The sequence below is a fragment of the Gavialis gangeticus genome, unplaced genomic scaffold (genome assembly GCF_001723915.1).
Source record: "Gavialis gangeticus isolate Ggan-Ray unplaced genomic scaffold, GavGan_comp1, whole genome shotgun sequence".
Lineage (NCBI taxonomy): Eukaryota > Metazoa > Chordata > Crocodylia > Gavialidae > Gavialis > Gavialis gangeticus.
This window is the reverse complement of record NW_017729022.1, coordinates 181,719,287-181,732,757: the sequence shown is the minus strand read 5'-3', so window position 1 is coordinate 181,732,757 and position 13,471 is coordinate 181,719,287. Positions and strand designations below refer to the sequence as shown.

The window sequence follows — 13,471 nt, the reverse complement described above, 5'->3', positions numbered from 1 at the left end:
GGGTGGTGGAGGGACTCTGTTTGTTGGGGAGGAAGGAAGGGGGTTATATGGGGGTGTGAGGGGGCCTGCTAAGGAGGCAGCTAGGGTGATGGGAGGGAGGGGGAAGGGAGGGGTGTGTGTAGCAAAGCTTATCCCTTTGATGGCTGTGCCTGTGGTGCTCCACATGGGGCTTTGCCCGACCCAGGGCAGCCTGCGCCATGGTCCTGTACACATCTGCTGGCCCCAGCCAGTACACAGCTTCTGGCAGGGCTGCTTCCATTGCGGTTCCAGCCAGACAGGCTTGCATTGTCACTGGGAGGCAAGGGGAGCAGAGCACCTGGCCAGCTGCAGCCACACCAGGAACAGGCCCCTGGGAAGCTGCACACACTGGCCAGGACCAAGGCCTGGGCCAGTGGGGCTGTTATGCTTCCCTTGCCCCCAGCTGCGACTGCTGTCCCTGCCATGCCACTCTGGGTAGGCTTCAGCCAGGAGGCTCTTACCCAGCGTGTGGAGCTCTGGCTCCAGCTGCCTTCCACCTCCTCTGCCTGCCGGGTGGGTGGATCAGGTTGAAGGCAGCCAGGAGGTACAGCCAGAGCTCCACATGCTGGGCCAGAGCTGCCTGGCTGAAGCTTCCTGGCCAGAGTGGTGTGGCAGGGCCACGAGCAGGAACAGCAGCTGCAGCTGGAGGTGAGGGGAGCAGAACAGCTCCACTGGCCTGGGCCCAGCTTCTGGCAGGGCTGTTCCTGGGATGGCTGCAGCCAGATGGGTGCTACTCCACTCCCCTTGCCTCCAGAGATGGCTCCTGCTTCTGCCATACTGCTCCAGGCGGGCAGGCAGAAAGCTTCAGCTGGGTGGCTCCCACTGGAGCTGAGTGGAGCACAGCAGCATCCGGCCAGCTGCAGCCGCACTGGGAACATCCCCATCAGAAGCTGCATGCAGGTGGGTGGGTGTTGGTGGGAGCATGGCACAGTCTGCCCCGGTGGGAGCGGGTGGGTCTCGGCCCCATGTGGAGCACCACAGGGGCAGCCATGGGCTGGATCCAGTCAGTTGGTGGCCTGGACCTGCCCCACAGGCCACATTTTGCCCACCCCACAAAATTGTCTATATTGCTATATTGTCTAATCTTTGCTCGGGTGGGGAGGGAAATTCCTTATTGGGAGAGCAAAACTATGAGGAAGATACTGAAAAGATGAATTAAAGCTGAATTATTCAGCAAGAAACTGAAAAAAACAGGCTCCAATTAAACATATCCACTTTCTCTTAAGCTTTTTGAAGAGCACTAATAATAGGACTATATGAAAAAGTTTGAAATAAACTGTAAGAAAACTACAAAATCTTTCCTTCGCAAGATTTGAATGCGCATCTTCCACCCTTCTCTTCAAGATGGTCCACTGGGCATCCAAGTGAAAGACACATGGGGGGCTCAAGAGAAAGCAGACAAGGCAGAGTTGGTGGTGCAATACAATGGGACTGAGAGTTAACTTGACTCTGGAAAGGATCTGGGACAGAACTTCAGTTAGCCTAAATCAGTTCAATCTGATACTACATCCACCCAGGTTTATCTTAAACCACTTTAGCCCATTTTGAAAGCAGTTTATATACACTGAATGTCTGTTGTGTTACAGCTTTGAACCAGCTTCTGATCACTTATACTGATTGATGTGTAATTTCTGTCCCCAGCCTCTTAGTGAGGAGAGTACTAAAAAGAGTCTGTGGTTTGGGAACTAGAGCACTTTACTGGGAAACTGGAGACACAGGTTCAAACTCCCTCCTGGCGTGTGTGGTGGGGGAGGGCACTTTAAACCTCAGTCTTCCATTCTCTGGGCAAGTGCCCAAACTGTTAGGGAAGCGTGCTGTACAAACCTGCCAGAGGGCTGCTATAATGCCAACCCCCTGCCACTGCAGTGCAAGACTGCACATTTTGGTGTTTTGGCAGGAACACTGGAGCCAAACCAGGAAGAACTGAAGCAGAAGCAGCACACCTGCCTGCATAATGCAGTGCAAGCAGGTGCAACCCTCCGCCACAACTGCTTCCCAATCTGGTTCTGCAGCAGGTATGTGGGGCAGTTCCACTAGCTGCAGCACCCCCTTGGCCTGCTGCTTCCTGCCTCCTGGGCATTGTGTGGCCTTTTGCCCACCTTCTACCCTTTCCACCCCCTCAGTGCTCCTCATATGCTACAAGTGCAGCTAGGCACCTCATCCCAGCTGGCCAGGCATCCCTGGAGCATCCCTGGACTGTATACCATAAAGCCCCAGGGCTGGAGTTCAGGGGGGACTTAGCCCTGGGGTGACTAAGAGAATACTTCAGCTCAGTGGTGTGCTGTCTCTATCAGTGACCTGGATCCATGTGTGGGGAGTCCATTGCTGCCCTGGGAGCAAACATGGTAGAGTTGGGCCAGGCACAGCTAGGGAAGCGCTCCCTGCCAATGGCCTGAAGGGGTGACTGTAACAAAATGATAATGGTATATAATCAGTTAATATCACATGAATTAATAATAGAAGTATAATTTTATATTAGAATATTCATAATATGTTTGTACTAGTTTTTTTAAATGGGATGCTGCTAAATTTTGGAGGGGTGCCTTGATTTTAAAAAGACTGCATTACTGCATGAGGCTATTGAGCTAAGCAGTGAGAGAGCTGTCACCCTCCTCCTCCATGTTACTTTCAGCAGGTACGTATACAGGGTGATCCTATTTCTTCATACGCTAAATAGAATCCCAAACTGTGTAAATGCCAAAAACTGTAGTTTTGTGACTGTCTATATGCCATTTAGGCACAAAAAGAGATACAGGCTTTAGCCCTTTGTAGCTTGTAATCCAATGAAGACTTCAAAGGGTAACAGTAGAAATGAGCATTTAGATTCGTGGAATGAGAGAGTAACAATCCTTCCTACTGCAGTAAACAGCAACACCAACATTTGAAATATCACCTCTAATGAGATGCATGTTGTCATATCAGCTGAGGTTTATTTAAAAAAAAAAAATCTATGCAGTGTTTTATGAGGCAGAAGAAAAATCAAATGTGAAACATAAAGAAGAAGAAAAAAAAGTCAATAGCAATAGTTTATTTGAGTGAGGTTGAGGAGGTAAGAAATGAAAGAGCTATGCCCAGGAATATGTATGATGGAGTCTAACTGCTCTAACAAAGGCAGAAAATCATATTTTGTGCAGTTTGCATCACAGGACCTCAACAAATCTATGGTACAGGTGATTTCTTTTCTTGAGGGAGAGAATATGGAAATAAATAGGAAATGAAATCACAAGGTTGAAATGTAGCTCATTGAGTGGAATACATAAACATCAAAAGACCAGTTTTAAACAGCATGAGAAGTAGAGAAAGCCAATAGCTAAACATAGGTTATCAAGCTTACAAACAATGACAAGCCTACAGAAGAGGGAGAATGTGTCATGATTATAGATTTTGAAACAGGTAGTGGTTTAAGGATGTGATGACCTGGACAGTGGAAATGTCAGACAGGAATCTGTGATCTAGGAAGTAGGTTATAGTAATAATGACACTTTGCATTTACATCTTAGTGTACTTTGCAAAACAAATTCACATGACTCATTCAGAATTCAGGTGATTTTGCAAGGAGGGTAAGTGTTATTCTCACTTGACAGCAGGGAGAACTTAGGTCATATTTTCAATTGTGACTAGTGATTTGGATACCCAACTTGAGACGGTATAAACAGTTTTTCAGAAAGTGCTGAGCATCTGCTTACTTTCTGGAAACCAGGCCCTTTATGTTAGTTATCTGAAGTAATTAATCATGTTTGAAAATCGTGGTCAGAAAGATGATGTCACATGGACTAGCAGAGCTGGGGATAGAGTTCAACTTTCCTGACCTTTAGGCCCATTTCTTTATGGACCTTCCTTTCTCTATCAAAAATCTCCACAGACAAAAAAGTCTGCTGTAGTTTTGGCCACAAACATATGCAGAAAATAAACCTCTGTCAGTAAGAAAATGCCTGTAAATTATTTTTGAGACCCAGTGTTTTGTTCATTTGTATTTGTGAATAAGGAATGCTTCTTTGTCTTGTAGTTTCTAGCAGGAATCACTTACCTTCTCAGCCAATAAGAGTTTTAACAGGGTGCTACGTTAAAGCTCAAATTAGGGTTGGCAGAGCTCATGCAGTTTCAGCACTTCCAAAGAGTCACTAGGGAGTGTCAGAAACTTTTTTTTATATTTGGTACCTCAGTAGGAGGCAATCAAAAAACTTCAGGGCACTGGATCTGCTTGATTAGGACCAGCTGCATTCACAGGGTTTGAGCAATATGAAAGAGCTTTTCCTGAGGTCAGAATCCTTCTTTATGGGTGCATCTACACGTACATTAAAGCATGACTATATTTAATGTGCATTAACCTAATGTGCATTAAGCAATTTTTGGCAGGTGTCTATACGTACAAGGACTTGGCACTAAAGTTAGTGCCAAGTCCCTGAAGCCCTGCCATGTGCCCCTAGTAGCTGAGCAGACCCGGCACTAAAGTTACAGCTGGGTTGCATCTATATGTGCGTTAATGCGCTTTAACTAATTGCACCTAAATTTGATACCTGCATTTGCAGGTATCAAAATTAGGTGTGATTAGCCTAATTTTGCCATTTTAATGCGCATTAAGGGCACGCAGGTCTAGACATGTGCCTGTAATGCGCATTAAATTAAGCTAATGAACATTAACACATCTTGCGTATGCGCATCCTATATTCACCAATGTACAAAAGGTGATCGAAGTCTCAGTAAAGCAGGGTAGTTTATGCCGTTTCCGTGACCGCAAAGAACTGTGAATGAGGATCAGCAACTTTTGATGACCCACCTGAGTTAGCCAGAAAGCCAAGAAACAGAAGTAAAGCTAAACTCTGTATTGGCTGTCACAGGAAAACTGACTATGATATGATTATGAGGTATATTAAACTTCAGAAGAAAAGGTAGCCTACTTACACTTCTGGATCAGATGTACACAGGGACTAGTCACTGTACTTTACTTTTGTTAAATGAACACCATTTATTAGAATACTTATTTAACAGAAATCTCTATATCACAAACATCATATTAAACATGGCCACTTGTGCCTTTATTATGTTTAAAATGTTTTGAATATATCAATGCAGCATGCACATCCAAAATATTACCAGGCAACAAACTCTCAATATCAGCAGTGCAGAGTTGTGGCTGGGTGCCTGGGGCAAAGCGGAAGCAGTGATTTCTGGTTGCTACCATGATGATGAACATGAACATGTGGCTACCAGCTGCAGCTGCTCCCCTCCATTCCCCAAAGCTGGTCCCCAAGACAGTTGCTACTAACACCTCCCTCTAGTTATGCCACTGTTCAGTATAGTTTAGAAGCACAGTCTGTATCCACATCCTTAACATTGCTTTGAAGATCTCAGATATAATTTTGGGTATTAAAAAATTGGTGTGAAACACTCGTTTTGTTCTTGATACAGTCCGCTTAATAGCACAGTTAATGCATGGGAATAATGTAACAAAAGCCCACCCTGCCTGTATGAGTAAAAGAAATAGCACTTCTTTGCATAATATTCTAATGTTTAATACAAGATATATGATTCCTGCCCTAACAATATTCTAACACAAAGCAGCCCTCCTGCCTCCCCTCCCTCCAAAAAAAGAAGTCTGCAAACTAACCGGAAGCAAGAAGTGATTCCTTACCAGAAAGCACTGGAGAAAATAATGACTTTTCCACTACAGAACAGTTGACCTGTTTTGTTTCTTACTGCTGTGTATGCTTTTGTTCTTGTTTGTTAATCTGTCATTTAGCATCACTGAATCTCTGCTGTCCTAATTATTATTTATAAATTTGGAAGTTCAACAGATGCAGTAGAAATGCAAGTGCAGTCCTGTGCAATATAGATAAAGGGCCAAAGGACCATGGGCAGATCTGGAATTTACTACAAGGGGATGTGGCACAACATCTCTCAGACCACAGCAGGGTGGGGGTGAGGCATGACTAGAGTCTTCACAGCAGCAGGTAACACTGAAAAGAGCAAGTGCACAAAGAGGGAGGAATCTTCCCTGTGGTGGTGCTGCCACTGACACCGCTGACCCTGGTGTGGGGGGAGCCCCCAGTTGCTCCTACCCTGCTCCAGTCACAGGCTGCAGGGAGCAGTTGCTCACTGAGGGACAGTGACAGCAGTGTCAGGTTCCTCCTTCCACCTGGCCCTCCTACTGTGGTGTTCCCCTCTGGCCAAGAGCAGGTGCTGGAAGGAGGAACCTGTGTGCTGCTGCTCCTGTTCCCAGTGGAGCCCAGCTCCCTGCACAGCCCAGCTGGAGTGAAGCAGAAGTGGCTCTGGTGCTTTCCCCTGGGCTTGGATCAGTTGAGAACAGGGGTGATGGGAGGTGGAGAGGATGGGTTCCTCCTTTTAGTGCCTGCTTCTTGCCAGCAGGGATGACAGTGGGACAGCAGCATGGAGCAGGGGCAGGAAGAGGAAACCTGCTCACTGTTGCCACTGTTCCCTGTCAAGCCCAGCACCCCACACAGCAGCAGCTGCTGGCTGTAGTAAGGCAAGAATAGCTCTGGAACCTCCCCTGAGCCTGGGTCAGTCAGGGCCAGGCTGTGGCAGAAGAAGGGTGTGACTGTACCACCACACCCACTTCCATGCACTGCAGGAAAGGACTTCTAAGGTTAGGTAAATTTAACTTAGGAAGAGGTAGTAGAAGAGGAATGACAAGGAAAAGGACCATATAATTATTAAGTCACTTAGGCCCCTGGCAAATGTTACATTTATCATGCGATTAACCTGTTAATCATGCAATAAATGGTAACTTGCCACTGTAGCAGGAGGCTTGGTGCACCTGCTACTGTAAGAGAAGGCAGGCTGCGTCAGAACCACCCTGCAGCTGTGGCAGGGGCCAATCAGAGAGTCACCTGACCAGAAGGGGGCCAGTTTTGAAGAATATAAGCCCACGCCTGAGTTGGTCAGGGAGTCTAGCCCTGAGGGCCACAGAGAAAGGAGTTCCTGGGCAGCAGGGTTCCTGGTTAACATCTGAGCTGGGGTGAGCAACACTCGTGGTTTGCGGAAGGAACTATGGGGAGGTGAGGAGGTCCCAGCTGGCTTAGAGGGAAAGAGAGCGAGCAGGGGCTAGAAATCTGAGAAACAGTGGAGGGCTAGAGGGCCCAGAGAACAAGTAGCTGGTTACAGGGTGGCTATAGGTGTCACTGGCTTAAGAATGGGGCCAGGGCTCAGAAAGGGCCAAAGGCCAAGACTGGCCACAGCTGGAGACAGGTAGGGCTGGAGAGCCCATGGATCTCAACTGGCCTAGGAGCAGGGCCAGAGTCTAAGGAGAAGGACTGAAGGCTAGAAAGGCCAGAGCCAGAGACTGAGGTGGCTAGAGTACCCACAGCCCAGAGAGGGGCTGGTGTAAGGAGGAACAGGGCCAGAAGCCTGTAGCCTGTAGGGGAGGTTAGGATCCGATTAGCATGTGTGACATCTGCAAGGCATGGGTGTGGATACTAGGGAGGATGGAGACCCCATAATTAGCCCTTAATGTTATGAGCAGCGACACTGGTGCACAGGAGTGAAATCTTGCTCGGGGAGCCTGGGGGCAGCATCCCTTTTTGGAAAGTATCATTTTATCAAGGTGTGGCAGGTGAGGAGAAGGGGATATTGCCGAAAGAAAGCCAGATTGATAAGGGCCAAGAGGGCTCCAGGAGCATCACAGCCACCCCTGGGATGGGTCTCTGTTACAGCCACACGAGCCAATAATTTGGTTGAATAAAATGGGAAAAATCAACCATAAAGCTGATGGGATCTGACACTTTATTCCCGATCCCAAAAATCTTGTGTCCTGCCATATATGTATAGTACAGCAGAATGCACAATTGTTGGGATCAGGGATCACATCCCATTGTGCCATTAAATTAAGGTCTACAAGTGGCCTTCGGTGACCATCTTGTTCATGCGGGGGATCTTATAATTTTCATTTTCACTGATTTCCAGATACTGTTGCTGAAAATTTCCATAACTAGAAAAGGTTTCACCCCTTGGTCAGCATCTGATATCCAAAGCATACGTACACATGTTCTTTGAGATGCTGGGCACCAGACCTAGTGTATTTTCTTTTATAATAGGTACGTTGCAATTTCACTCTATTTAAGCATTAGTCCGTACTGTCTCTCCACTGAGTTTAGCATCCCCTGCATAACATCCATCTTTTGCTATAATATAAATAAGAGCCCTTTAAGAGTGATTCTGTGGATTGACAGATCAGTGGCTTAAGTTCAGAGAATCAGACCAGCGGCTAGTGGTGGACTGGAAGATCTTCTGCTGAACTCATGCGCACTTATCAGGAGTCCTGTCTTTCACACCTTATTTTTTGGTCTGGACATCTTTGTCGTTGTGCTTCTGTCTTTTCTGCACATCAGTCAAAATACATTGCATTATTGGGAAAAATAATTAAAATTTCATTTTGTTATTAACATTCAGTATTCTCAAAACACGACACTCCTCTGTGACCTCCCTGTCATGACTCGGGGCCTAGGAGCGGCCGTGATCCCACTAGCGCCCCCTGCCGTGCCAATTAGGAGATCCAGCACCCTTTTATCCTCGCCCGCCACGTCTTTGATCTTTTATAGTTTAATATGGGAGGCTGCCTTTGATCTCCCCGTATCTATGGGTGACTTGGTGCACCCCCAGCCTTATGGGCTATGTGTGCCTCCTATCTCCCCTTTAGCACGCCCCAAGCCTTGCAGCTGTCCCGGACGTTCTTATGTCTATAAGACCTCGGATGGTCCCTCGCCCTCTCCAGGCTGGTCCTGCCCTCTTGGGGCTCCCGGGTGTACTCGCCCTTCTACGGGCGTTATCCGCGCCTCCCGTGCTCTGGCCCTCGCTGTGGCCTGTGTCCGCGCCTCCCGCGCTCTGGCCCTCGCTGTGGCCTGTGTCCGCGCCAAACCACACCCAGGGCTCAGGTGGCATACAGCCGTGCCTGGCCCCCTGACCCTTCTCAGGGTCCTTATGCCACGCGCCTCTCGTGCTCTTGCCCTTGCCGGGGCCTGTGTCCACGCTACTCGCGCCCGTGGGTCTCTCTGAGCCTGCCCCACACTACTCGCGCCCGTGGGTCTCTCCGAGCCTGCCAGCCCTGTCTCGGGTTTTCACTGGTGCCGGGGCTCAGGTGGCACGCAGCCGTGCCTGGCCCCCTGACCCTTCTCGGGGCCCTGTGCCCTCACTGGGCTGAGTATCGCCCTCACGGGCTGGGGTCTCAACCCCACACACCGCACCACCCTGGTGCCAAGCCGCCGCACCTTCCCGGCGCTGCTCAGTGCCCAAACAGGGCACCCAGGAAACCCCCAGACTACTGGGGATCTCCTGTGAGGCCTCCTCACACCCCTACAGCCTCACCCAGTCCTCCGGTGATATACACAACTGAACCATAAGCCTACCAGCTATAACATAAAGTCCAGGTCCTCCTGGCTCTCTGGCCAAAGCTTCCCGGTCAGGCTTCTCTCCACCTTCACCATAATGCAGCCCTCTGGGTGCTCAGGCTGCACTGCTCGGCTTAGCTCTCCTGCAGAGCTCTTACCCCTCAGGTTACCAGAAGGGAACTGCTAGCCAGGCTCTGGCCTGGCTGTTTATAAGGGCCCGGCCCTGCCCCCTTCTGGTCACCTGACTAACCTGGTTGCTGCAGCAACCCGCACCTGAGCTGCCCTGGTGATTGGCAGCTGTTCTTTACCCTTTTCTAGGCACAAGGTCATGTAGGTACCTTGTGACACTCCCTCCATCTCTAGCTTTGTTTAAACTTTTGATATCTCGTGCTCTAACAATGTCCTTGCTATTTATTTAAAATCTGAACATGGGCACCTGATATTAGGCAGTGAAACCTGTATTTTACTTCATATCCCCTAAAGATTTGTGTACGTTTGTAACTCAATTTTTGTTTTGTATTCCCATTCAAGAAAACATTCCTGGGTGAGTAAAGCTTTAAGCCAGGGATGTCAAACTCATCTGGTTTGGTGGGCTAGATGAGCAGCGAGTGACCAGTCCATGAGCTGAATGAATGCCTTGGGGACAGCCCCAAGGGCTGGGTCATACATAGGGTGCCAGGCTTCTTTCTGTGGTGCTGCTAGGGCTCCAGTGCTGTAGGTTTCCTCAGTTTGGCTGCCAAGCACCTGGGTAAGGGCAGCAGCACTGGTGTCCCAGCAGTACCACAGGAAGCACCCTGGCATGATGGGTGCCTGTTTGGCTGCCATCAAGGGAGCAAGCCACTGTGCTGCTGGGGCTCCAGTACCATGAGTCTTGACCAGGTGCTTGGTTGCCACTGGTCCCCAATCAAGGCTGTAGGGGCTGAATCCAGCCCACAGGCTGTATGTTTGACACACCTGCCTTAAGCACATGCTTGTGGCAAACTTAAGTCAAAGGGACTCAACCATAAATTGAAGTGCTTTTCTGGATAAAGGCTACAAGTTGTCCCATTCCCTTCAGCGGGACTGCTCACTATACATAGTCTTTGCATGTTAGTCTTCACAAGACTGAGGCCTGAAGGACCTAAATAAGAGGCCTAATTTTCAGAGATGCTGAAATAATGTGCAAATAGCCAAGACTGAACTCCTCGAAACCTCCAGCTCTTTGATAGTTGTGATCTAGATTTAGGAGCCTAACAAGACAATCACGTTTAATAAAAGTTGGCCATGTTTTCTTACCATTCATCCTAAATACTTTAAATTCTTGAACAAAGGTTATGCCACTAAGCAATGCACCATTTTTTGGGGGGATAACACCTAGGAAAAGGCCATCAAAATAATCTAAAATAACCAGGGTCTCAGACTGTAAGAAGACATACATTATATATCTCTGCTTCAGATATTTGCCTTTTTCTAGCTCCTCATCCTCCTCAGTGTTGTGGAAGTGGGTGATTTTTTTCCCCCCCCCTTGACTTCATAAGAAATTATTGCAGTCAAGTGAGGACAGTTAAAATACTGCTGCTTATACAAGATTCATTCAGCAAATCTCACCTGTTAGAAGAACTGCTCTGTGTTGTATGGTTGAAGTTTGAGTCAGAAGGAGGGAAGTTATGTTCCTCTTGAGGTGTTAAAGATGGGTCAACAAAAGCTTCATTTGGAGTATCCTCTCTGTGAAAATGTCCCAAACGTTCTGTTAAAAATAATCAGGTTATGAGATTAGACTGAATTAATCGCCCACAAGAATACCTGCTTTATTTTTGTTTGTATTTTATATCTTCTATTGCACCAACTGTAGCATTGAGAAAAAAAATCACTCCCAACCAAAAGACAACAGCTAATTATCTTCTATTTCCTTTCACACTAAGCAATTGGAATTACTTCACACCTTCTACCTGTTTCACATCTGTTTCAAATCATTTCAGTTTACAGGCAAGACATGTTGGCATAGTGAAAACTTGAATTTGAGCTATTCAGACTTTTGAGAGAGAAATATTTTTAACCATACGCAAATCATCTAACAATATAGAAAAATTGCATGTTGCAGGTGTGTTACTTAACAGCAACAACAAATCTGTAATCCAAACCTAGGCCAGCAGAGCATGGATTAAGTAAAAACCCTGTTACAGATAAAAACTTTAAAAGGTTTTTCGCAAAATCATAAGACCTTCTTTTTTTTTTCTTTAAATCCTGTTTTCTCCTTGTTCTCTGTACTCAGTATTACCTAATCTGTACAATACTATGGTAAATTCCTGGTCCGTGGATAGACTATTACGCTACCACAAGCTTTACCGTACTTCTAATTTTACATGTTTGTCAGAGACCCAGAAGTTCTCAGTAGCTTAGGAGGGCAGATATGCTGCCTGTCCCATTACCTAGAGTTTTCTGCCTCTCTGACTTCATTAATCCACACACATGGAATCATGGGACATCTTTACATGTGCTCTGTGGAGGGGGCAGTGGGAGTTTTAATTAGACTAGCTCCAAGAGCCACTCTAACTAAAGTGCCTGCAGCGTCTCGTGTATTCAGCATCCTGTGCTTCAGAATGGCAGCAGGGGCGCTTTAACTAAAGCTTGTTCAATGAGCTTTAGTTAAAGTGCCCCGCCACCATTTTGAAGTGTGGTGATGCTGAATACATGGGACGGGGAGGCTGTTGGAGTGTGCTAATTTAGCATGCTGCAGCAGACTTGATTAATAAAGTCTGCTCCTACAGTGCATTGGAGCAGGGTCCCTGCATGTCTACAGGCACCCATGCAGACAAGGAACCAGTAAGAGGCCCCATGCCTTGAAGCTTCTGCACTATTTCCTCAGCTTAAACTACATAAACATGAAAGCACCTTGGTATGTTGGAGGACTGTGGTGCAGCTCCTCTCAGAAGGCAAAGTGTACAGATAGTCACCCATCCAGGAGAAATTCCATCAGCAGCAATTTAATACTGGTTGTTCCCTGATTATTTTCCTCTGACAGAGGCCATTTTTTGCTCTGGGAGAGACATCCTGAATATCTGTACACTCATGGTTTCTACGTAGTGAGCACTCGCTCTTTCAGTAGAAGCTGAATGTCTTTATGTGGCCAGATTATAAGGGGGTTTGATAGAAACCAGTAAAAAAAGGAGTATATGGTAAGAAAGATATTGACAGAAGGCTGTAGGAAGGTATAAGTTAAAGTTCACCACCTCCTTATTTGACATGCATTTTCTTTTGGCTTCTCAGAGTACAAAGGCCTGGACCTGATTAAATCACATTTCACCTTTCATATTGTTTCAACACAGTGAAGACTTATATTACAGATGGGGGCTAACTTTGCTATAACTAGAAAGTATCATTATGAAAAAGACAAGTCTATTAATGTGATCTGTTTACAACGTAAGTCATATTCATATTATGAATTTTAATTGTACTCTAACTGGGTTGGAGACAACTGTGTTGTAACCCAGTCTGCCAAATTAGGTATTTTTATTGTGTAGACAGGCTGTGCGTCATAAGATGTTATGCATCACTGAATGGGTGTATCTAGGGCTCTGGGAGCCTGACTATAATGTCTACCAGATTTTAACAACTACATCACTTCTAGTTTAACCCTCAGAGTGCCTGGGAGATGGCTTAACCATGGGAATGTGAATAGATTGCTGCTATTTTCACATCTAGGTCAACAATGGGAATCTAACACAGGACCTATGCTCTGAGGCATTATTAGCATCTGATGCTTATTAAATGTGTAGTATGAAATAAATGCTTTAATGTGCATTATCCTACATTAATGTGCATTACAGGTGTGTATCTACATGTGTGCACCTTTAATGCACATTAACTTAGGCTAATCACATATCAAATTTAGGTATTAACTTTAGGTGCAATTAGTTAATGCACAATAATGCACATGTAGATGCGACCCAGCACTAACTTTAGTGCTGAGTCTGCCCTGCCACTCGGGGGCTGGCCTGAGTCCAACCCCAGGGAACATCCAGGGGTTGGGGTGCTGGACACCTGCCCCCTAGGCCCCTCCCACAGCCCCCCACTCTGGGCTTGAAGATCCAACATTTTGAACATAGTTTCCCCCTTGCATATAGTTTGCCCCT

General features: G+C 46.8%; 1 protein-coding gene across 3 annotated transcripts in view; it reads right to left on the bottom strand.

Moving 5' to 3' along the window:
- Positions 1-13,471, bottom strand: part of WDPCP (WD repeat containing planar cell polarity effector) — a 253,491-nt gene that overhangs the window by 31,146 nt on the left and 208,874 nt on the right. For 2 of the 3 annotated variants that reach the window (XM_019516598.1, XM_019516599.1), the window contains exon 14: positions 10,947-11,085. In XM_019516598.1, coding sequence (XP_019372143.1) covers positions 10,947-11,085 — 139 coding nt within the window. Of the gene's footprint in view, positions 1-6,803; positions 8,353-10,946; positions 11,086-13,471 lie in introns of those variants that run through there. The other variant, XM_019516600.1, reaches the window with a different exon arrangement.